At 42.6% G+C, this 22,266-nt stretch overlaps 1 protein-coding gene across 1 annotated transcript in view; it reads left to right on the top strand.

Moving 5' to 3' along the window:
* Positions 1–12,838: 12,838 nt before the first annotated feature.
* The window catches only part of TNN (tenascin N), a 36,315-nt gene continuing 26,887 nt past the window's right edge, over positions 12,839–22,266 (top strand). The window contains exons 1-3 of the mRNA XM_005304267.4: positions 12,839–13,289; positions 14,340–14,711; positions 19,592–19,855. Of these exons, the coding sequence (XP_005304324.3) occupies positions 12,875–13,289; positions 14,340–14,711; positions 19,592–19,855 (1,051 nt within the window). The 5' untranslated portion in view covers positions 12,839–12,874. The remainder of the gene's footprint in view (positions 13,290–14,339; positions 14,712–19,591; positions 19,856–22,266) is intronic.

The following is a 22,266-nucleotide window of genomic DNA, read 5'->3' as shown; positions in this document are numbered from 1 at the left end:
ATTATTTTGCGACACCAGCTACAACAGTGCCATGCGAACGCTTGTTTTTACTTTCAGGTGACACTAATTAAGAAGTGGGCAGCATTATCACCTGTAAATGTAAACAAACTTATTTCTCTTAGTGATTGGCTGAACAAGAAGTAGGACTGAATGGACTTGTAGGTCTAAAGTTTTACATTGTTTTGTTTTTGAGTACAGCTATGTAACAAAAAAAAACTACATATGTAAGTTGCACTTTCATGATAAAGAGATTGCACTACAGTACTTGTATGAGGTGAATTAAAAAATACTATTTTGTTTATTTGTGCAAATATCTTTTTTTTATTTGTAATAAAAAACAATATAAAGTGAGCACTGTAATTTTTGTATTCTGTGTTATAATTGAAATCGATATATTTGAAAATGTAGAAAAACATCTACAAAAATATGTAATAAATTTCAATTGGTATACTATTGTTTAATAGTGTAATTAATTGCGATTAATTTTTTTTAATTGCAATTAATTTTTTTGAGTTAATCTTGTGAGTTAACTTCAATTAATTGACAGCCCTAGTATAAAGCAATCCAAGAGGACAAACTCAGCTCTAAGCTCTGTTATCTGTCTAATTTAAAATCCTGCTCTCCCATTACATTTTAGAGTCCCATTTGACTCATCCAGTGCAGAAACAGTAAATGTGCAGGTGTGTACACTCTAATGCACACATGCTGCGAACGCTGCTGAACTAATAGAATGATGATTGCACAACTGGCAGGGCATGTAGGAATCCTGCAGGATATTTGCTATCCTGTACACATTCCTGAGGTATTGGCTGTAACAATGTGGGGAAGGTTCCATAATTCCCAAGTACTGTATATTGCCCTCTGACTTTACTAAATTAGTGATTTAAAAATATTTCTTATTAAAAAGCAGGTTAACTCACAAACCTGAGATCCAAATTCTCCTCCCCAACCTAGCCCCTTTATACCACTCACAAGGTGCAACAGGGCCAAGGTAGGGCAGGAGGGGGCATGTCTGGAGCCATACTGTTGTGCTCCAGCAATTCTTAGCTGGGGATGGTTCTTTGGAGACCATTGCCAGCTAGTGCAAGTTAGAGAAGTCCACATGCTAGAGCTGGAGCCGCTCAGGGGAAAGAATCAGGGAACTGTAGCTGGATCTCTGATAGCCACACTCCTCTTCCTCTGCCCTGGGCAGATCTCAGCACAGGACAGACTCTGCCCCGAACATTATTGTTTTATTTTCTCCAATAGTTTGAGAATAATACAGTTTGTCATGGATATAGAGCAGGGGTTGGCAATGTTCGGCACGCGGCTCACCAGGGTAAACACCCTGGCGGGCTGGGCCAGTTTATTTACCTGCTTACACGGCAGGTTCGGCCGATCGCGGCCCCACTGGGAAGTGGCGCGGGTGAGCGATGTGCTGGCCGCGGCTTCTCGCCGCCCCCGTTGGCCCGGGACGGCGAACCGCGGCCAGTGGGGGCCGCGATAGGCCAAACCTGCCGCGTCAGCAGGTAAATAAACTGGCCCGGCCCGCCAGGGTGTTTACCCTGGTGAGCCACGTGCCGAACATTGCCGACCCCTGATATAGAGCATAACATCATGGGGTAAATACTGCTCTCGGAGCAGTCTGATGGATTGTGATTCTGATGTTCTCTGCCTATGTGGGCATAGCCCGCTGGAGTTCTCAGATCAAGTTGAGATCCATTGTGCTTATCAAAAAGCACAGTTTTGCCTTTTCCTGAAATTCTCTTGAAGTCCTTTCTGCTCTCCTGTTGCAGCAACCATTTGGAAAAAGCAAATGAACAAATATGGCATATCGGAGTCCTTTAAACCAGGAGAGCCAATAGTTTCTTTAATATGGATCTTCAGGATGTCCTTTAGCATAAACTGTTATGTTCAAGTGGTTTCAGACAATGTCCAGAATCTCTTAAAAATATGACTTTGAATTCAATTCGCCTTAGCCAACGTTTCCAGAATGTTCCCCCCCCCCCCTTCTAGCAGTCCATTGTTGGTGAGAGTTATTTACACCAACAGCTCAGACATGACACCTTGACTTGCAGTCATAGGGAGTGTTTGGAAAAATATGCTCAGTGTAATAAAGTGCATCATACTTTATATCAGATCCCAGCAGATGAGAGAAGGAGTGATCGATACATGTCTATGATACTTGGTATTTGCATAGTGCCTTGCATTCCAGAGCGCTGGAATCCTTAACATCTCCATGAGGCAGGTAAGTGTGATTGGGTCAGATCCTGAGCCCATTCTGAGCCATGGTTGTCCCCTAGTGTAAGTTAGGGACAGCCTGCACTCTAAATTGCTCCAGCTGCCATTGGTTCTAAGAAGCCTGTGTGGTAGATGGGAATCAGCAGGGCCCAGAGACAACCTGGGCATGGCCCCTTTCTCCTCACTATGCCCCCTGTGCAAGCAATAGAAAAAGAGAGTGGCATACAAACTAGGCTAGTGGAGAATTGGCCATGACCAGCTGTGCTGGGTCTCTCTCCCCTAGTGGGGAGGCATAAAGTACTGCACAATACTGGAGGATCTGGGCCATTGTCACCATGTCACGGACTGGGAAACTGATATTGAGAAAGATTAATTGACTTACACAAGGCCACGCAGTATGTCAGAATCAAAAAGGGGCTAGAATGCAGCTGCTCCTGGCTCGGAGTCCTATGCTTAGACCATTGGACAATGCTGCCTCCTCTGAATCAGTTCCCTGTAGGCAAAAGATCAAGTGATAATGAATAAAGAAGGCATGAAGTAAACCCAGAGTTCCAAGCCTCAAAAATAAAAGTACCCAAGGCAGCCTCTGGTTACAATAGGATTCAATCTGGACTACTGGAAGGAAAGTGGTATAACTTTCCCTGCCCCCCCCCAAATGGCTCCACATGTACACGGCAGAAATTTTGTCATGCTTGTGTTAGAGCCCCCTTTCTCTCGCTCCCCATTATGAACCCCCACTCCTTCAGTGGTGTAGTATCATACATTCAAAAGGCCTCTGCCATTATCAAGCTTGTCATTAGTTTGTGGGTTTTCCCTAGTGCCTAACAGTTGCCAAACTCCACCCAAGAAAATGGCAAAGTCTTGGAGGCTGGTTATGCCCCTGACAAAATCCGTGTGGGCTGCAGGCTTCATTTGAGAACCATTTCAATAACATTTTCAATAATTATGTCGATACAAAGTTAGATTTTTGTTAAAAAGGTATTCAATTTTTGCAAAAAAATTGGCAACATTGTTGACTTTTCCTGTGAAAAATTTCTGTTCTTGATACATTAGAAATTGTAGAAAACATTGAAATGGGAATAGAAATATTTAGTATACCAAAAATAGGTTTTTGGGGGAAAAATGTATATTTTTATATATATCATTTATTAAAATCTGTTTTTAAAAGGTCCATTTCAAATCTTCTGAAATGAAAAGAGCTTCAACATTCAGAAAATGTTCATGAAAATAGGTTTTTATATTTCAGTCAGCTCTAGTACTTCATAAGAATAATGGCTCAGATTCTATGGAACTGTGCCAATTTATTCTAGTTTAGGATTGGCCTTGTTGTAGGTATATCATTTTATTATGTGGGTGATTTAAAAGAAGTGGTATCCTTAACTTTTAATTTGCTTTCTTTTAAGTACTGAGTTTTGCAAATGATGTGATAGATAAAGTGGATGAGGTAATATCTTTATTGGATCAGCTTCTGTATGTGAAAGAGACAAGCTTTCGAGCCCCAATTTTGCGATTTAATATTAACTGGTTTTGAAGTGTACTATACTTTTCCTTTTTTTGTGTTGAATACACCCAGGCCTCAGCAAAATAATGCTTTAAAAGTGCTTCTCCATATATGGGGCTTCACAACAATTCTGAGATTTCTGCTCCTGTTTTTGCAAAAATATAAACATCTGCTGTTTTTTTGTCAAAATCTAAACATAAAGTGATAGGGTCTGATAGGATGAGAGAGTGAGACACAGTGAAGAATTTTTCACCATCTCTCAAACCTTCTTTATTTCTTATGAAAAGCTCAGAGGGGAAACACCCAAGTGTCTCTATTGGCTCCTTTTATCTAGTCTGAAGGAGATTTAAACTCCCAGAGGGGAAAAGAGGAATCAGAAGCTGAGCTGGGAAGAGAAGAGCAGTTGCTAACCTTTAACTTGCTCCAGTTTCCCATTGCAGGTGGCAGCCGAAACAGAAGGACCCTATTGCTTATCAGACAGCTGAAGAATATCCCAGAGGTAAGGGGAACATTTTTCTACAGTTTCCTTTAGGACAAGAAATGGGAATACTCTTAGACCTCGATGAAGCATGAATAATCATTCTTTCCCCTTTTATAGCATCTTTCACCTAAAGACCTCAAAGCACTTTACAAACTCTAATGAAATAAGCCTCACAACACACCTGTGTGGCAGGTAAATGTTATTAGAATATATATTTCACAGAAAATGGTGTTCCGGTTAATATATAATATATGTTCCAAGTTAAAAGGTTTAAACTTGCTCAGAGTGTTTTCCTTCAAAGAAACAAATGTCTAGAGTGAAATGCTGTCTCCATTGAAGTCGATGGGAGTTGCCATTGACTTCAGTGGAGTCAGGATTTCACTCCTAGACTGGTTATTTCAGGATCTGTTGTGTTCTTTACACTTTCTATTTCAGACACTAATTTCTATGATTTTTATTTGTTTTAAAAGGCTTTTCCTTTTGTCATGGGATCATACTAAAGTTGTTTATTCATATTTACAAATTATGACTACAACACAAACTAGTAACAAAATGCTTGATATATAAATTATCTACCTGCTCAACAGCCTCTTTCATGCCTTACAGTGCATGTGTCATTTCACAAACTCCATAGGGCCAAATTATTTGAAGCTCTTTATCATCAGGTCAAATTAAATAGACTATTTATTTTCCATAATAAGTATTTTATTTATTATACTGTTTATGTCAAAAAGATAACATTCACTAGCAAAACAAAATTAAAGAAAATAGACCGCAGTGATCAATTATAATAATTACAAAAATTGTGAATTATACAGCTTTTTAAAAAATTATCTTCTCTTAAAGAGAGAGGCTTACTTTAATAAAATAACAATTAATCACAGGTAAAAACCCCAACCACACACTGAATGAATAATGTACATATCTGATTGGTAACTAATATATATAATAAAAGGAAGCCTTGTAGCTAGTGTTACACCCTTGCTACAAAAACCTTATATTAAACAACTCAGTTGGAAAATAAATAAATGAATAAAAGCAAAGATGCAGAGATTTTCAAAGCAGTCTAGGGGATTCAGACATAAATCTTTCATTCAAACTAGTTAGGAAACCAGGTACATATAAAAATGTAGACTTTGTAGAAGAGAAAACACATGAGAAGAAAAAGAAAGATAGATAAGCCCAAAGATTTACCTGACTGGTTTCCATTCTGTTTTCTAATAACTGAAATCATCCCAAACTTTTGTAGACTTAGGTAAAGAGTCAATTGGTGAGCGATGTCCTTGAAAAAGGCAATAGACTCACTCAAAGAAACAGTCTAACCAAGTTGGATTCAGTTGTATTCAAAGCAGAATGTGGTCTGCTCATATTGTAGCTGCAATAACCCATTCCTTTTGGAGCCCAAGATGTGTTTTTTTTTGTTTCACTAAAATCAGAATTAAACGTAAACGCGTACGCACACACAAATCCTATTCAAAACATCATCCCACACAGGAAAATAAAATTGTTAGGAGCAGCTTTCTACAGGAAATGGTGTTGGAAATAGCAGCACAGCCTCAGTGCAGAAAGTCAAGATGAGAAATTCAGTCATTTACGCTAAATTAAGTTTATGGAAACTCTGTAAAATAAGTAGCCATGTGGATTAAAGAGACAAGTTGAGTGCCCCACTAGACTGGATAAAACAAGTACATGTATAATAGGAAGCAAATGGCTGGGAGATGGACTAGAATATTAGAGAACTGAATAGATATTTCCCATTTCTAGATTCTGTGAAACTTGGGCACAGTGGATATTGTGGGGGGGGATTTGTGGGGTGCCAATGAATATAGAAAATCTTCATGAATGAGTTCTGCTTTTCACTGTTGCTGGTGTCTGTTTAAGCACTTTTCATTGGTACAAAGTTGCAATATCAATAACACAAAATGGGCCAGATTCTGCTCTCATTTACGCTAAGGGCATGGCTACACTTGCAGATGTAGAGCGCTTTGAGTTAAACCAGCCTTCGTAGAGCACAGTAGGGAAAGTGCTGTATTCTGTCCACACTAACAGCTGACAGCACACTAGCGTGGCTACATTAGCAGCTCTTGCAACGGCTACGGAGAGCAGTGCATTGTGGTATCTATCCCAGCATGCAAGTGGCTGCAACATGCTTTTCAAATGGGGGGCTGGGGTGGGGTGGAATGTGACAGGGAGTGTGTTGTGTGTATGTGGGGGGAGAGAGAGTGGGTTTTGGGGGGGCTGAGACCATGTCAGCATGCTATCTTGTAAGTTCAGACAGCAGCAGACCTTCCCCTCCCCTCCTCCTCTCTCTCTCACACAAAGCATTCCACAGTAATGGTTGCTTTGTCTCGGAGCAGATAAGCATGTCGGCTGTCAAACGGAGCTTTCAAAGAGCATATCCAAAATAATGACAAGAGTGGCCACTTGACTTAAGGAGATTATGGGACGTTTCCGGAGGCTGATCAAAGCGCAATAATGCAACACCTCGTTCATGCTGACGCTGGGCCGCTCCAGCGGGGGCGCATCAAACGTTATTCTTCTCGCCAAGGTGGAGTATCAGGAGCACTCTAGCCATGGAATCAGAGCGCTCTACATCCCTTGCCAGTGTGGACGGGTAGTGAGCTAGTGCGCCCGGGGCTCCTTGAATGCTCTGTAACTCGCAAGTGTAGCCAAGCCCTAAGATAAATCAGGAACAACTTAACTGATTGCAATGGCATTACTTCAGATCTACTCCAGCGTAACTGGGAACAGGATTTTGCCATTTACCACTGAGGATGCACCCCTTTCCTATCTGCAAGCTGCTACTGCACATCACCCTGCTTCAGAGCTATTGAACTCTTAGGGTCTTAATACAGCAAATAATTTTATAGCCAATGTCTGTGTTATGGACACTACGGTGGAGCTAATGGTGGCTACTCATACTCGATAGCATTTGAGTCTCCTGAGCCCAACCCCGATGTTCCCAGGTTCAGTTAGCTAGGGATGGAATTACTACTTTGCACAATATTGGTTGCAAAATACGTGGAAAATGTTTGGCCACTTCCCCTTAGTTAGCCCAGAAAAGAGCCTCTTCAAGGAGCCAATCCCCACCACCTTCCTCAAAAAATGTCCCTTGACCTTGATGTTCAGACCTGTCTGTGACCTTCCCTTTCTCAGCAAAGAGGTTTAGAAGCAGCCTTCTCTCACCTCTCCAATAACCACAATATCCTTGGAACTTTCATTCTGGCCTTATCACAGAAACTGCTCTTCTTTGGGAATAGCACAGCACTATGGAGTCCCACAAGGTTCAATTCTCAGCCCCCTGCTCTTTCTCCTATTTCATGGCCATTTTTCCTCTGCCTTTAATTTGAGCTAACACTGCTAACTTTTACAGTATGCACATATTCACTGCCTGTCTTGACTACTGTGTCTCAACTTCCTTTAGCTAAATGTCTCAAAGACTGATGTGCTTCTTTTGGGGCAAAAGGATCATCCTCAAAAATTACTCCATTTCCTCGGTTTCTCTCCTGGATGGAGACCTCATATTTGACTCCACTGTCTGCAATGTTGGAGTTACCCTTCACTCTGGACTCTCCTTCTCCCAGGCTTCCTATGTTCGTCTGTGAATCTCCCTATCTCCACCTTAGCAGCATTGCCTGCATATGTCCCTCTCAGTCCCACCTCTGCTGAAATCAATATCTGTGGTTTCATTATCCCTTGCCTTGATTATAGTAGCTTCCATCCCTGCAGTGTTCCCATGCTTTAACTAACTCATACATGTACAGAACGCTGCTCACTACCTTCTCGCCATAAAAAGATATGTAACCATATTGCCTACATCTTCAAACAACACCCCTGTTTTCCTTCCACTTCAGGATCTGGTTGAAAATTAACCCTCTTGTTTTTAAAACCCTTCATAGATTTGCTGCATAGACTTCGGGCCAGATCCTCTGCTGGTGTAGATCATTATAGTTCCAGCGAATCAATCAGGCCATGACGATTTACACCAGCCAAGCAGCTGGTTCTTTGTCTCTCCCTTCCCCTTTCTGTTCATCCCACTTGCCTAGCGCCAGCATCCTCCCTGCCTCGTATTACAATATCACCATTATTGGTCCCCAAGACCCTTCTCCTTTGCATTTCCTGTCATCTGGAAAAACCTTCGTGCATCTCTCCACTTTCCCGACTGTGCATCTATTTTCATCTGAAAATGTCTCTCTTCTTTTATTTTAAAATCTAGTATTTAATTAATGGAGTGTTTTGGGGTACAATTAGTATGTCAAGCACTATTCCAAGATAAGGTGTGTTATATTTTACAGAGTACAGAGAAGTTATGTCATTTCCTTCCAGGTCACAATGCGAGTCAGTGACAGAAATAGGAATACAACCCAGGAGTACTGATCCTTATGGGTATGGTTTGAGAACTAGTTAAATGAGTCTTAAATTATTCTTTCATTTCATTAGGGTTGGCAGAGCATGATGTGATCTGGGGAGGCAGTTTGTCCAGAATCTGCTGACACTATATCTCTCGGAGGCACTGAAAGTTGCCAAATTCTTTTTTTTTTTAAATTAATTAACTAATTAAAAACCAAAAATATTCTAGTTCAAGGAGGTTGCTACCTTTGGAGAAGATGCAGACATTTGAGTCTGTGCTAGGAACCATCCAGTTGGATCAGTGACTTTTATCTAATGTTTGTATTGTGCTAGCACCTACAGGCCTGAAGCTATTTGGGCCCCATTGTGATAGGCACTGTACAAACATATTGTAAATTCTAGTCCCTTCCCTGAAGAGCTTACAATCTAAAATGGTTAGGAAAGTACAGCTACCTTATTAACAGCCTATCAAGTGGCTTTGTGGTTTAGGTACATCAGCCTTGCATAAGAGGTTGTGGGTTTAAATCCTATGAAAGCACTCATAGTAGATGTTAAAACTATGGTACCTTTTAAATGTTTGCTTAGATAGTAAATTCCATGGGGCAAGGACCTATTTTGTTTTATGCTTGTACAGTGTCTAGCACAAAGGTGCTGGGGCAATTCAATGGCACTGCAGTACAAGTAATATATACAACAGCCAGTTAACTTGAAGAAATACTGTTGTCCAGATCAGCAAGTTGCAAAATTCATTACACTAAAATACACAGACATAGACATTAGGAATGGAAAAGACCTACGGGATTAGATCATCTTATCCTTCCCATGAGAATACTGTCTGTTCTCTACAGTGTCTTATTATCTAGTGTTTTACTAAGTTGAGATTTAAATGTCACAAGCAATGTATCTCCCACCACTTTCCTTAGGAGACTATTCAATAGTCTAATAGATCTGACTGTTAGGGAAAAAAAATTCCTGGTATTCAATCTAAACCTTTCCTTTGCTCAGTTTCACCATATTACTTCCAGTTACATGATCTTATACATATGACATAATGTTCTCAATGAAGGATTGGTTACATCCACCCTCTTTTTCTTAAACAGCAGGGGAAAATCTCTTTATTACATGATGTTGAAGCCAGAAGTCCTGTTATCCTCTTTCATTACACTTGACAGAAGTGCTATGTTCAGGAGTTTTTCTCTTGAGTGATCTGCTTGCCCAGGAAAATCTGAGATCAATTTGCGGTGCTCAATAGAGCCTAATTAGTAGAGACATCATGTTACAACACAGAATGGCATGCGATACCCAGAGATGAGAAAAGGGCTTTTTGTGTGTGTGTGTATCCATGTGTGGGTTTTTCATTTCCAGGGCTTTGAAAATAAATCCTGTAAAACAAGGTTGTGGACTCTCTGTGGCCTATGATGAGATTCTGTGGATCTCAAGTACTATGTTGGTTCAAAGCCTTGAGACAAGGACAACCCTTATTACTTGATATGTTTCAGAGGGCTAAAGAGAGATGAAGGTAGTTAATTTCTGTGGCTCTTTGCCTAAGAAAGTGGAGGTTTGGAAATGGAATAGCAGATGATTGGGGATGGGAGAGAGGATTAAAAGCCACATCTTCCTTGGCTAACAGGTGGTTGCAAAACCTCAGAACAAGGATGAAGAAGTCCTGCGTCAGCAGGATAATGTGCTGAGAGATGAAAAATTAGATAGAGTTTGACAAATGCTGGAAGGAAAAAGCTACAGATTGTTTCTCATTTTTAAATTTTCTTTATACATAATAAAGGCTCATGGACTGAATCCTGAAGTCCTTACGCTATTTCACTCACTCTTTCCCCTGGCAAAACTCCTATTAACTTCAGTGAGTGTTCTGCCTAAGCATGTGCTGAGTCAGGTGTTGAGCATTTGGCCCTACATACATTTGTTATTGACTTTTATTATTATTTTTTTTAGGAGCCAGAGCCTCAAGCTTCTGACTAAGTAGGGTACTCTTCCTGAACCCTGCTTAGGTTATAAGCCAAGGAGGCTCTAAAGGACAACTCCATATGCCGTGATTTCAGGCTCTGTATAGTCAAAGTGAGGATCTGTAATGTCATGGGGAGATCTCATCCATTTTCCTAGGCAGGATTTGGGACATGAAAAGTAGGTTTGTCCCTGGTACGTGTGTGTGTGTTTCTATAACAATCTTCACTCTTAACTACAAGTGCCACCATGATTAAACCTGCCAGAGACTATCTTTCCCATTGGCATCAGTTAGATTGAGTAACAATAGGTCTGACAAACTAACAATGAGGTTACCTGGTGTGGTTTCTGGATTAACTTTTGCAGTGACTATAAAGCAAATCTGACATCCAGTTAAAGCAAGCACTTCAAATCCTTAACGAGACCTCAAAACTCAGGATGGCACCATGTTATCATACAGTAGTTTAAAATATAATGTGGAGTAACACCTTGACTTCCCCAGGTTCAGGACAATGCAAGGGTCAAAATGTGCAACATTTTAGAAGAAGCAGAATTAATTTCCCAAGGGCATGTACAAATTGAGTCCCATTCTTTATTTCACTGTGGCCAATAACATGATTTAGACTGGAAAGTAGTCTTTGGAGTGGTAGACTGGATGGCTAAGGAATTGGTAATACGAGGCCTTGAACTTTTAGATCATAGAAGATCAGGGTTGGAATGGACCTCAGGAGGTCATCTAGTCCAACCCCCTGCTCAAAGCAGGACCAATCCCCAACTAAATCATCTCAGCCAGGATGTCAAGCCTGACCTTAAAAACCTCTAAGGAAGGAGATTCCACCACCTCCCTAGGTAACCCATTCCAGTGCTTCACCACCCTCCTAGTGAAAAAGTTTTTTCCTAATATCCAACCTAAACCTCCCCCACTGCAACTTGAGACCATTACTCCTTGTTCTGTCTTCTGCTACCACTGAGAATAGTCTAGATCCATCCTCTCTGGAACCCCCTTTTAGGTAGTTGAAAGCAGCTATCAAATCCCCCCTCATTCTTCTCTTCTGCAGACTAAACAATCCCAATTCCCTGGTTCAAATATCACCCAGGCTGATGGTAACCAAAATCATGACCAGTTGATAGTTATTCAATGACCCATATGAAATGAGCTGATGTCTCAATCCAGTTCATAATGTACAAGTGTCCTCATCACAGTTAGTGCCCTTGCCTGCATGCCCAGCATGGAAGCTGTGCTTCCTCTCTCTCTTAGAAGAGGGACTTCCAGGTCAGGGTGCAGGCACACAGACAGGACAGTATGTGAAAGTCTTGCCCTGGCATTGTCTGCACTGAACTTGTTGTGTGGAGAGAACTATTCAGCCTCCTGGGTTGTGAGCCTGGTACCTTTCACCTGCACTAAATTCACTGTACGATAAATAAAAATATTGTACATTTGTACAGTGTAGTTCATCCCAAAGGATCCCGCAATATTTTCCAATTAACAAACAGCTATGTAAACTATATGCAGTGAAACCTATGCAAGACACCTCCTGTATTAGCCAACCTCTTTTCATAAGAGGCTGCCCCAAGATATTATCCTGAATGTTCCGAGAACAATTCTGCTACAGACTTTACTGGAAAATCATCTCTGTTAAGGAGCTGATTTTTGTCAGTCTCTTGAATGGCTGCCTTAAAGCATGTTTCACTGTATAGGGTTTACTCCATCCACCACTAAAATGCTGCAATCTCTGGGGTGAACTATGTTTAACAGCACACTGCAACAGTGTACAGCAGCTTAATGTAATAAGTGAGGGACAAATACTATATCCATTTAAACTGCAGGGGAAATTTAGTTAGACCTAATGTCAGGTAGGGCCAACACCTTTACTTGTACTAAAATTGCAACGGGTAGGTAATAATCATGATAATCAGGACTATGGTTTTAAGTCTCATCTGAAAGATGTCATCTTGCAGAGCACAGTGCCTGCTAATGATGGGTCAGGACTCTAATTCAGTACTGACTCATAAGGAAGAGTGTCGCCTATTGAGTCAACACAATTACCATTTTCTGTATCACCCTAAAAACAACAAGGAGTCCTTGTAGTTTCTAAGGTGCCACAAGGACTCCTCGTTGTTTTTGCTGATACAAACTAACGTGGGTACCACTCTGAAACGTATCACCCTAGGTATTCTTTGTATATGTCTTATCCAAATACTGACCAACCTGTCACTGATGAATTTGTGAGCTTACAGCACCAGATAGCATCATAGCAGGCCATGATTTTTTATGGTAGAATTTTTTTCATCTTTTTTTTTTCCTCCTTGAAACCAGCTTCACTGTTTTTATAGGATCAGCCTTCCCTCTGAAGAACTACAAGATGAGTGTCTGGAGTTGGCTTACTTTCCCTCAGGGGATGTTACTGTACCTTGCTCTCCAAACAGCTGCTGTTCAGCTCCCCCCTGAACTTCACAATTGTACCAGCAATGGTCAGAAAATCTCCTTCAGCCACTCATACAAGATTGACCTACCCAAATCATCCCAGATCAAGATGGAGGCGGACCCGTTGCCGCTCAAAGACGACAGTCATGTGCTGCTTGCTGCTGGGGATGCGGATGAGGAGGAGGAGCAGAATATCATATTCAGGCACAACATCCGAGTTCAGACACCAAGAGGTGACTGTGAAGCTTTGGGACACATCAAAGATCTGCTGGAAAGGATGAAAAAGATGGAGGAAGAAATGATGGTACTAAAGGAGGCCTGCAGTATACAGAGGTGCTGTGGGGGAGTTCAAGGTGTGCAACAAACTGTAATTTATTTATTTTTGTAGTGTGTTCTCTCTAACTCCAGTAGCTTTAACTGTATGTCCCTCTCTGTGCTGTGCTATTCCCTACTGGAAAAGTCCTGGTCAGGCTGGAGCCCAGGTTTCTTACACTGGGGCATGGAAGTCTGATGCATATGGAAAGAGGGTTTAATGGGAGCAATTAATTTCCTGAGTTTGAGGTGGGAAATCCTGGAGTTCTTGACACAGAGACATCCAAAGTCCATTGAAGCCAATGGAAAGACTCCCATTGACTTCACTGGGCTTTGGGGGGAGCTCAGGTTCCAGAGCTTGGGCTGGAATTCTAGTGTTTATGAGGTGATGGAGTGCTTGGTTTGCTGTGCTCCCCAGAGGGTGATGGACAGGGGTAGGAGTGATTTCAAGGGTCCTCACACTGGCAAGGAGCTCAGACTCAGCAGCGGGGTGTGGAATTCTGGGGTTTCTGGAAGTGGTTGGGCTTGGATTAAACTCCTACAGATCCAAGATAACTTGATTTCCAATTCCAGGTCTTGAGGGAGTGGAACTCTGGAATCTCCAAGGTGGGGTGGGGCTCAGGTTCCTGGGCTTGGTGGGGAAAGCTGAAGTTCCCAAAATGTGCTAACACGTGTCTTTCAGTTTTGAGGGGAATTCTGGAGTGTCTGAGAAGTCAGAGCATGGAGTTCTTGAGCTTGGGAGAGGAGACATTCTGGAATTCCACATCAGCAGGAGGTGTGGTTGTAGAATTCCTAGGTTTTTTGTTTTGTTTCCAGTCCCAGAATTTTTCATTTTAAAGGAAAATGTTGAGAATTTGTTTGTTTTTCTTTGATAGCTAACTGTCCAAAACAAAGAAGAATGCTCAGGTGATGGTCTCATATGATACTAGTGGGTGCAGCTATAATCAGTCCATTTAGTTTCTCTTTCCTATCAGTGGTTTTGAATAGACCTCTATATCTGTCTACAGCTCTATTTCTAATGCTGTTTTGTCTGCCTCTTTCTCTTCTGCATGCTACCTGCTGATGTCGGCTCTGGGTCCCCAACTGGACAGGTGTCTCGAATTGCAGTGGACATGGAACTTTCATGCAAGAGATCTGTGGATGTGACTGTGATGAAGGCTGGGAGGGCAACGATTGCTCCCACCCCAGCTGCCCCAACAATTGCAACGGCAATGGACGCTGCGTTAATGGCAAATGCATCTGCAGCAAACCCTACGTTGGTGAAGACTGTAGTCAGCGGCTGTGCCCTAAGAACTGCAGTGGCAATGGGATCTGCATCAATGGTGTGTGCCAGTGCTATGAGGAGTTCATGGGAGATGACTGCAGTGAGAAGAGATGCCCCAACGACTGCAGCGGCAATGGTTTCTGTGACAGTGGCGAGTGCTATTGCCACGACGGTTTCATTGGGCTTGACTGCTCCCAGGGTGAGAAGCACCTTCCTTTTATTCCTTTCCTCTGTCTTTTATCCTGGCGTGTCCCCTGTGTCCCCCTTCCTTCCTGCCCACTGTGGCATTTGTTTGGTTCCTTCTGCAGCTAACCCCACCCAATATCCATTAGCTGGAGAGGATGCTATCCCCACCCCATAGCCACAGGTAGGATGTGGAGGCTTATAACCAGGGAGGAATGCTAACCAAGCCCATAAATCGCTCCTGGGAATAAAGGCAAGGGGGTCAGCTAGGTCTGCCTGCTGCAGTCTGCATTGGTTGTGAGTAAGCCAGAGGATTCAGTACAAGCTGTGACCAATGGTATATCAAAACCTTCAATAAGCTACTCTGGGCTGAGGCAGTTAGGAATTTAGGATTGGAAGGCACCTTGTAGGTCATAAAGTCCAGTCTCCTGCTGTCTCAGGCAATGTCATCATACAATCCTGTTCATAAACTGATCAAGCTCCATCTTAAATCTAGCTAGGTTGTTTGCTCCAACTGCTGTTGTTGGAAACTCCCATTCGAGAAGCTATTTCTTGTCCTGTATCTGCACCAGGCAGTGGGGGTTGATTGATTAGACCCGAGTGAGCTGACCCGGCTCTCTGCCCAGAGATTCCAACTTGATTGGGCCAGGAGCAGAACCTCCTTAGTTTAAAGACACTATCGGTGGGGCTCCTTGCTGCAGAATGTCTGCTAAAGTCCTTCTGTAGCTGTACTCAAGGCTCAGTGCACGGCCTTGCTCTTTGGGTCATTAACCTTAGCTTGCATTTGTCTGGTTTTACACAGAATGACAAAGCTGAAAACAGTTTCCATAATCCCCTTCCTTGTGCAGGTCTGCCTTCCCTGGAGGGTGTCTACTAGGGAAGGTTTTATGTTGCTGCTGTTTCTCCAAATGTATCTATTAAGTTGAATCTATAGTCTGAGATTTTCAAAGAGGCTAAGGGAGTTAGGTGTTCAAATCCCACTGACTTTCAGTAGGAGTTGTGCACCTCATTCCAATAGGTTTCCTCTGAAATCTCAGCCTCAGTCTCATTCAAGGTCTTTTAGCATAAAAAGTGCCCTAGGAGCCCTAATCAAATAGTGAGTGAATCCCTCTCTGGACAACCAGCTCAACCCCAGCTGCCAGTTTGAGGCCTTGCTACCATTACTACTTCCCATCCTTGAAAAGCCTTAATGCCCATAAGAATGGCTCAGTAGCCTAGTCATCCAGTTTGAAATATCTTTAAAATCCCTATAACTGCAAATTCATATCCCAGCCATGTCAACTCAGCCCTTCAACCTTCTGAGGCAGGTGAATTGAGTACGTGCAGATTATTGTAAGTGGTCTGGATCAGCATTAAAGCTCTGATCTTATGTAAATACTCTTTTGTTGTCCTCTGCCAGTAATCAAGCCAGTCAGCCAGGAAAATCCACATTTCATTGTCTAGGGCAGGCTGGATTTATGCATTGCTTCTGAAACACATTTTAAGAACAGCAACAAAGAGTCCTGTGGCACCTTAAAGACTAACAGATGTATTGGAGCATAAGCTTTCGTGGGTGAATACCCACTTCGTCAGACGCAAAGAACATATTTCCAGCACACATATGTAATTCTTTATGCACAACCCATACATACATCACACAGTGATATTAATGACCAGGGTATCACCAACCTTCATAAAAGATGTTACTTGATACACTTCTTATAGTGCAGTAATAATGTGTACAACCAGTTGATTCAATTGCTTATTATTTGGGGTTCAGGACCTCTGTTCTCCCTCTGGGATGTCTGGACTCTGATTGTCACAACTACAGAAGTCAGTTTACATTTGCAGGAATGAAGAAATCACATGCACTAATTTTAGGGATTATTTGGGCCTTTGAAATAAGTCAGGGATAAGGAGAGAGTTTTCTTTCCTTCTGCAAAATCATCAGATCTCACAGCTTGATAATATATGTTGGGGTTGTTTTTTTTTGTGCCAATGTGAGCTTAAGAAGATAGTGGGAAGAAGCCAGGAAAATACTGTATTAGATACAGCAAGCAGTATTTATGGCAGTTAGCAACAGGCTACTTGGCAGGGAGAGAAAGGCAAGAAGATCATGTGATTGGGAACCCCAGTTCTGGTTAGTCTAAACTGTGTTTAACAAGTTTTTGCTTGGTCCAAGTAGACCAGACTGACTTTAAAGCATCTTAAACCTACAATAAAGTAACTTTAACAGTGAAGATCTAAAGGTCGGCTTAGTACAATAAAATAAACCCTTAAAACCAGCACATTAATCCTTTGGAATGAACTGTAACACTTGTTTCCCAGCATAGGAAGAGGAACTGAGACAGTCTTGTATAGTGATGGACCAACCTCAACAGATTCAGAAGTTCAGTTCAGTCGCTGAAAATTCAGCTGTTGCTTATCTGAGCCTATGTGTTATGGAAATCTGAGCAGATGTTCACTATTTCCTGGTTTTGGCTGTGATATGGAATAACACCAACAAATACCCTGGAGGTATTTCTGCTTTTAGTCCTGGACAAAATCAGGGAGTTCCAAGACATGAAATATAAAAATAAAAAGCCCTACATATATTTAAAAGTTAATCCAGCATTTTTGATGCTGGAAAAATCATTGGGTGTTTGATTCAAGTTTTGGGAAAGGTTCAAAAAGGTTTGAGGTAAAATTGTCAAAAGTGCCTAAGTATCTAAGTCATTCTTAAAAGTGGAACTTAGGCTCCTCAGTAGTGTAAGCTCTTCTGAAAAGTTTACCCCAGCCTTATTTTATCTAAACTGGTGGTTTCTTCCTCCTTCCTTGGAAAGGAGCTGATAGTATCTCTATAATATCTACTGTGTAAAATAGAGTTTACAGTTATAAAAAAGAGTGTATAAAAATTTACTAACTGAAAAGCATGAGAATGGTTAGTTTTCTGAATCCTTCAGAAAGGTATAAAAATATACTGCCAAAATTTGAGTTAATTAAGGCTGGATCCTGTTGAGTGTCTGTGACCGTTATTTGCTATCCCTTGTCACTTTCTTTAAACTTGGTGGGATCGGGTGTCCTTACAGTGTAAATTGACTGTCAAAGAGCAAGTGTGGGATTTACTCCGCTCAAGATGTGATAGAACTCAAACTGTTACTGAGAAGGTTCTCTCTGACCTGAGGTACATCAAATATTGAGCAGGATTTCTGCGGAAACTGTGAAGGCACAGGGTCTGTGCCGAATGGATAGAGAATTGTTATTGATGCAAGGGGAGCAGGAGACCCAAAAATATTGACTTCATGAAACAACCAAACTAGAGATTCTGGATTTTTATTTCTCTCATGCATATACACATACGTGCATTCTGACATACTCATTTATATACATACGTGCAGTCTGGTGCACTTGTTCTGTCTCCCCCATATGCAGACTTTCTCTTTCATGCTCCCTCGCATCTGAACTTCTCTCTACTCCCTTGAAATCACTTTTCCAGTAAGCAGTTAGTTCCTGCAGTACAGGGCTGCCCGGAGGGGGGGGGGGAGGGGGAGGCAAGTGGGGCAATTTGCCCCGGGCCCCACAGGGGCCCCCATCAGAGTTTTTCGGGCTCCTGGAACGGGGTCCTTCACTTGCTCCCGGGGCCCCGGAAAACTCTTGCGCGGCCCAGGCCCCCGGAGCTTCTTCCGCTCTGGATCTTGGGGGGCAATTCGGCGGCAGGGGGTCCTTCCGCCCTGGAACTCGCCGCCGAAGTGCCCCGATGACCTGCAGCAGGGGGTCCTTCTGCCCCGGGACCCGCCGCCGAAGTGCCAGGTCTTCGGCGGCAATTTGGCGGCGGGGGTCCCCTGCCACCAAAGACTCCAGGCCCTCTGAATCCTCTGGGCGGCCCTGCTGCAGTAGCCGCCTGTGACTGTCTTTCACTGTGCGGCTGGCAGCTGTAACTCATCCCTGTGTTTGACCTCCTTCCAGCAGTAGCAGTGGAAGACAATGCATTGAAAGTGCCTGGCTTACCTTCAGAACTGCAGTTTCAGCTTTTTGTAAGTGACTGATGAGCAACTGTAGAGTGAGGAGAGTTCTGATGTTTAGCTGCTGAGATAGCTAGGTAGTCTTTCTGAGGTTCAGGATCAAATGTTGTGAGAAGCGTTAAGGCCTGTTTTTGCTGCCGCTCAAATTCTGTGATGAAATCATTCCCCAGCTGTAGTTGAACTTTGCAGTACAATTGCAGAGTTACTGCTTTGGGTGCCAGTGAAAATGTAGGCCACGGATTGCAACACCAGAGCACTGCCTTTGGAGGATAACCTGCTACCAGCTATCTCCAGTGTAAAACACTGAGATGTGCTGCCCTTTCTAGAGTTCTGTTCCTGCTCCCAGATCTACAGGACAGTCTTGATCTTCCTGGGTCTATACTATGTCTTACAAGCCTCTTTGTCTAGGCAATTAGAGGGTCCTGCACTTATTCTGGATGTTGTAACATCAGTATAGAATTATTTAATGCCACAGAACAAGAATGATGAAATGGCAACTGCACCAGTCCAGCCAAGCAAGGAGGAGCGTCTTTCCTCGACAGACACACCTGGTGCCATGGGTGACACTGAGAGTGTTAAGGAGGTTGTTTCTTGGCATTCTTTTGATGATTGACATGTCTGCTACAACATGGCGCTAAGTATACCTAGTTTATTGCAGTGCTGAGTGTTCTCAATTCCCATTGGCCACTGCAACTTTGTGGATACTTCTTTGTGGATAAGCAGAGGACTTCAGCCTCCAGGGCTGTCTATGTAGTCCTGTTCACCAGCAGTTCATTCATTGTATAAATGCAAAATATGGCCCTGATCCAAAGCCCATTGAAGTCAATGGAAAAACGCTCATTGACTTCAGTGGACTTTGGACTATGCCTCAAGATGAGATATCAGTCTTATAATTTCTTCTCCTTTTTTCCTGTAGTCATTGCTCCTCAGAATGTGCAGCTGCTGAAGACCACGGAAGATTCTTTGACCTTCAGCTGGGATCAGGTGCCCGATGTGGATTATTATCTCCTTAGCTATTATCCAATAGGGCACGAGGCCTCTGCAGTACAAGTCCGAGTGCCAAAAGGACAGCTCAGCTATGAGATCCTGGGCCTTCGCCCTAGCACAAAGTATCAGATCACACTTCGCTATGTGAAGAAGGGGATTTCCAGTAACCCAGAACACCTACAAGCAAGGACAGGTGGGAGCACTCCTTAACCCTTTCCTCCAAAAAAGGATTTGCTGGTCTTAAAAGTCAGGTTCAAACTATAGGGAGAGCAAACTTCTAGGGTTTGAGGGTGTATGGCACTTCACATGAGTTCCTGTCTGAGCTTTTGGAAAGGCCCATTCTATAAGCCTTTCTTCTCCCATTTAAAGATGTTTTTCCCAAAAGGTTTTTTGGGATGAATTTCCCATCTCCCGCAAAGTCCCAGCCATTGTTCCCTGCTTCTGAATTCAAGGGAGTTCACAGTGCTGGGACCAGTTTACTCTCTGACTCCAGGAAGCAGGAATGTTTCACTGTCATGCTGTCTGGAGTGGCTCACGACCGTGAGTGCCTACCTCAGGACAGACACCCCAAATTGATGGTATGTTCTATAATTAGATTTCACTGACCTAGCAACAAATGTGAACACCTGGATCACTATAATAGTCTTACCAAGGAGTCACAGACAGTCCCCTTAGATGGGAGAGTCTATCTTGCTACCCAGGAAATCTGGACTTGGTGATAAGTGGTCACTTACACCAAAAATCATGGAATGTTCAGTTTGCTCCCAGTCCCAAGAGACCAGTGTCTTATCCCAGATCAATTTGCATCTGAGATCTCACGCCAAAGACAACGCCTGTAGCCAATCCTGTAATAAATTAATTAAAGTTTTATTAACTAGGAAAAAGAAATGAGAGAATTATTTACAGGTTAAAGCAAGCAAACATATACATGCAAATGAGTTACTCTCTATGGTTCCTAAAGATGACAGAGATGTAGTAATCTGTCAATTCAATGTGTCTTTCAGGGCAGACCCAGGGGTAACCCCTGGGGATCTCTGCCTTAGTTTAGGTTTCAGAGTGGTAGCCGTGTTAGTCTGTATCAGCAATAGTCTGTATCAGCAAAAACAATGAGGAGTCCTTGTGGCATCTTAGAGACTAACACATTTATTTGGGCATAAGCTTTCGTGGGCTAAAATCCACTTCATCGGATGCATGGAGTGGAAAATACTGAGGCGGTATAAATACACAGCACATGAAAAGTGGGAGTTGCCTTACCAAGGTGGGGGGTCAGTGCTAACAAGCCAATTCAATTATAGCCCAATTATAGCCCAATTCAATTATAGCTATAGATTAGCCCACTTCCACCTTAATTGGATTGTCTCATTAGCACCGACCCCCAACTTGGTAAGGCAACTCCCATCTTTTCATGTGTTGTGTATTTATACCTGCCTACTATATTTTCCACTCCATGAATCCTATGAAGTGGGGTTTAGCCCATGAAAGCTTATGCCCAAATCAATTTGTTAGTCTCTAATGTGTCACAAGGAGTCCTTATTGTTTTTGGCTTAGTTTAGTGTCTTTGGCCCTGTGAAAGTTCAAACAGCAAAGGAGGAACAATTTTTTTGTGACCCTGTTTTATATTTTACATTTCGTCTTGTAGTCCCTGAGACGAGCTCCCTTGCACATGACATTTCCAAGGCATAATAGGCCCATTCACCAATCCTTTGTATTGTGATATTCATTAATGGCCTGTTTAATCTTGAGGATTCCTGTGCCTGAGTTCACAAGTTCAGAGCAAACATTTTCAAAGTTATAAAGTGAAACTTAAGTGTCCTGATAGCATGGAATACTGATATTACAAGTGTGATGAATGCATGCAGCAATTTACAAGCTTTCCATAGAGTCTAAACACTTACTACATTCTTATAAGGCTGTTATCTATTTTGAACAAAATTAACATAAGATGAGCTGATTTGGTTTCCAGCTATGAGTTTGCCAGCTCTTAACTAACACTTATGACCTTGGCCAGATCTGGCACTTGGTTTACCACCATCACAGACACATCTCGCGCCTCCCCCTGCCCCCTTCTGTCCCCTTCATTGTCTTCCTGACAATCTCAAATGCCGTGCTGGCCTTCAGAATTCTCCATGGACTCTTTCCACCTGACCCCTCTGAACTTATATTGACCTATAACCCTGCCCGCTCTCTCCACTCCACCAATCTCTGCCTGAGCTCTCTTGCCTCATATATACTTCCCCACATCACTCTTTTGATCTTAGCCTTCTCTCTGCTCCCTCTCTGCAGTTGGAGGTAGAGGAATTTGCTTTTTAATTTGTGCCATCCTCTCTCCAAGAAATTGCAGCTCCTTACTCTCTGAGAACCATCCATTTGAATGGACACAAAAGGGTTTCAAAGAAGGAGCATGTAATTACCAGGTGGGATTTGGCTAGGGGATGAGAGGTACTACGTAGGCTGTACACCATGCTATGAAGATCCTTAAAGAGTGCAAGTAGTCAGGACTTCACTTGTACGTATGGCAATGCCAGGTGCACAGCACTTCCTAACGTCATGCTGGAGTGTTGTAGCATTATGGGGGCCATTTGGGGAAAAAATCTGTCTGGGGAT

The sequence above is a fragment of the Chrysemys picta genome, chromosome 8, assembly GCF_011386835.1.
Source record: "Chrysemys picta bellii isolate R12L10 chromosome 8, ASM1138683v2, whole genome shotgun sequence".
NCBI classification, from domain to species: domain Eukaryota; kingdom Metazoa; phylum Chordata; order Testudines; family Emydidae; genus Chrysemys; species Chrysemys picta.
Note: the sequence above shows the minus strand (reverse complement) of the source record. Positions and strands in the feature narration are given on the sequence as shown.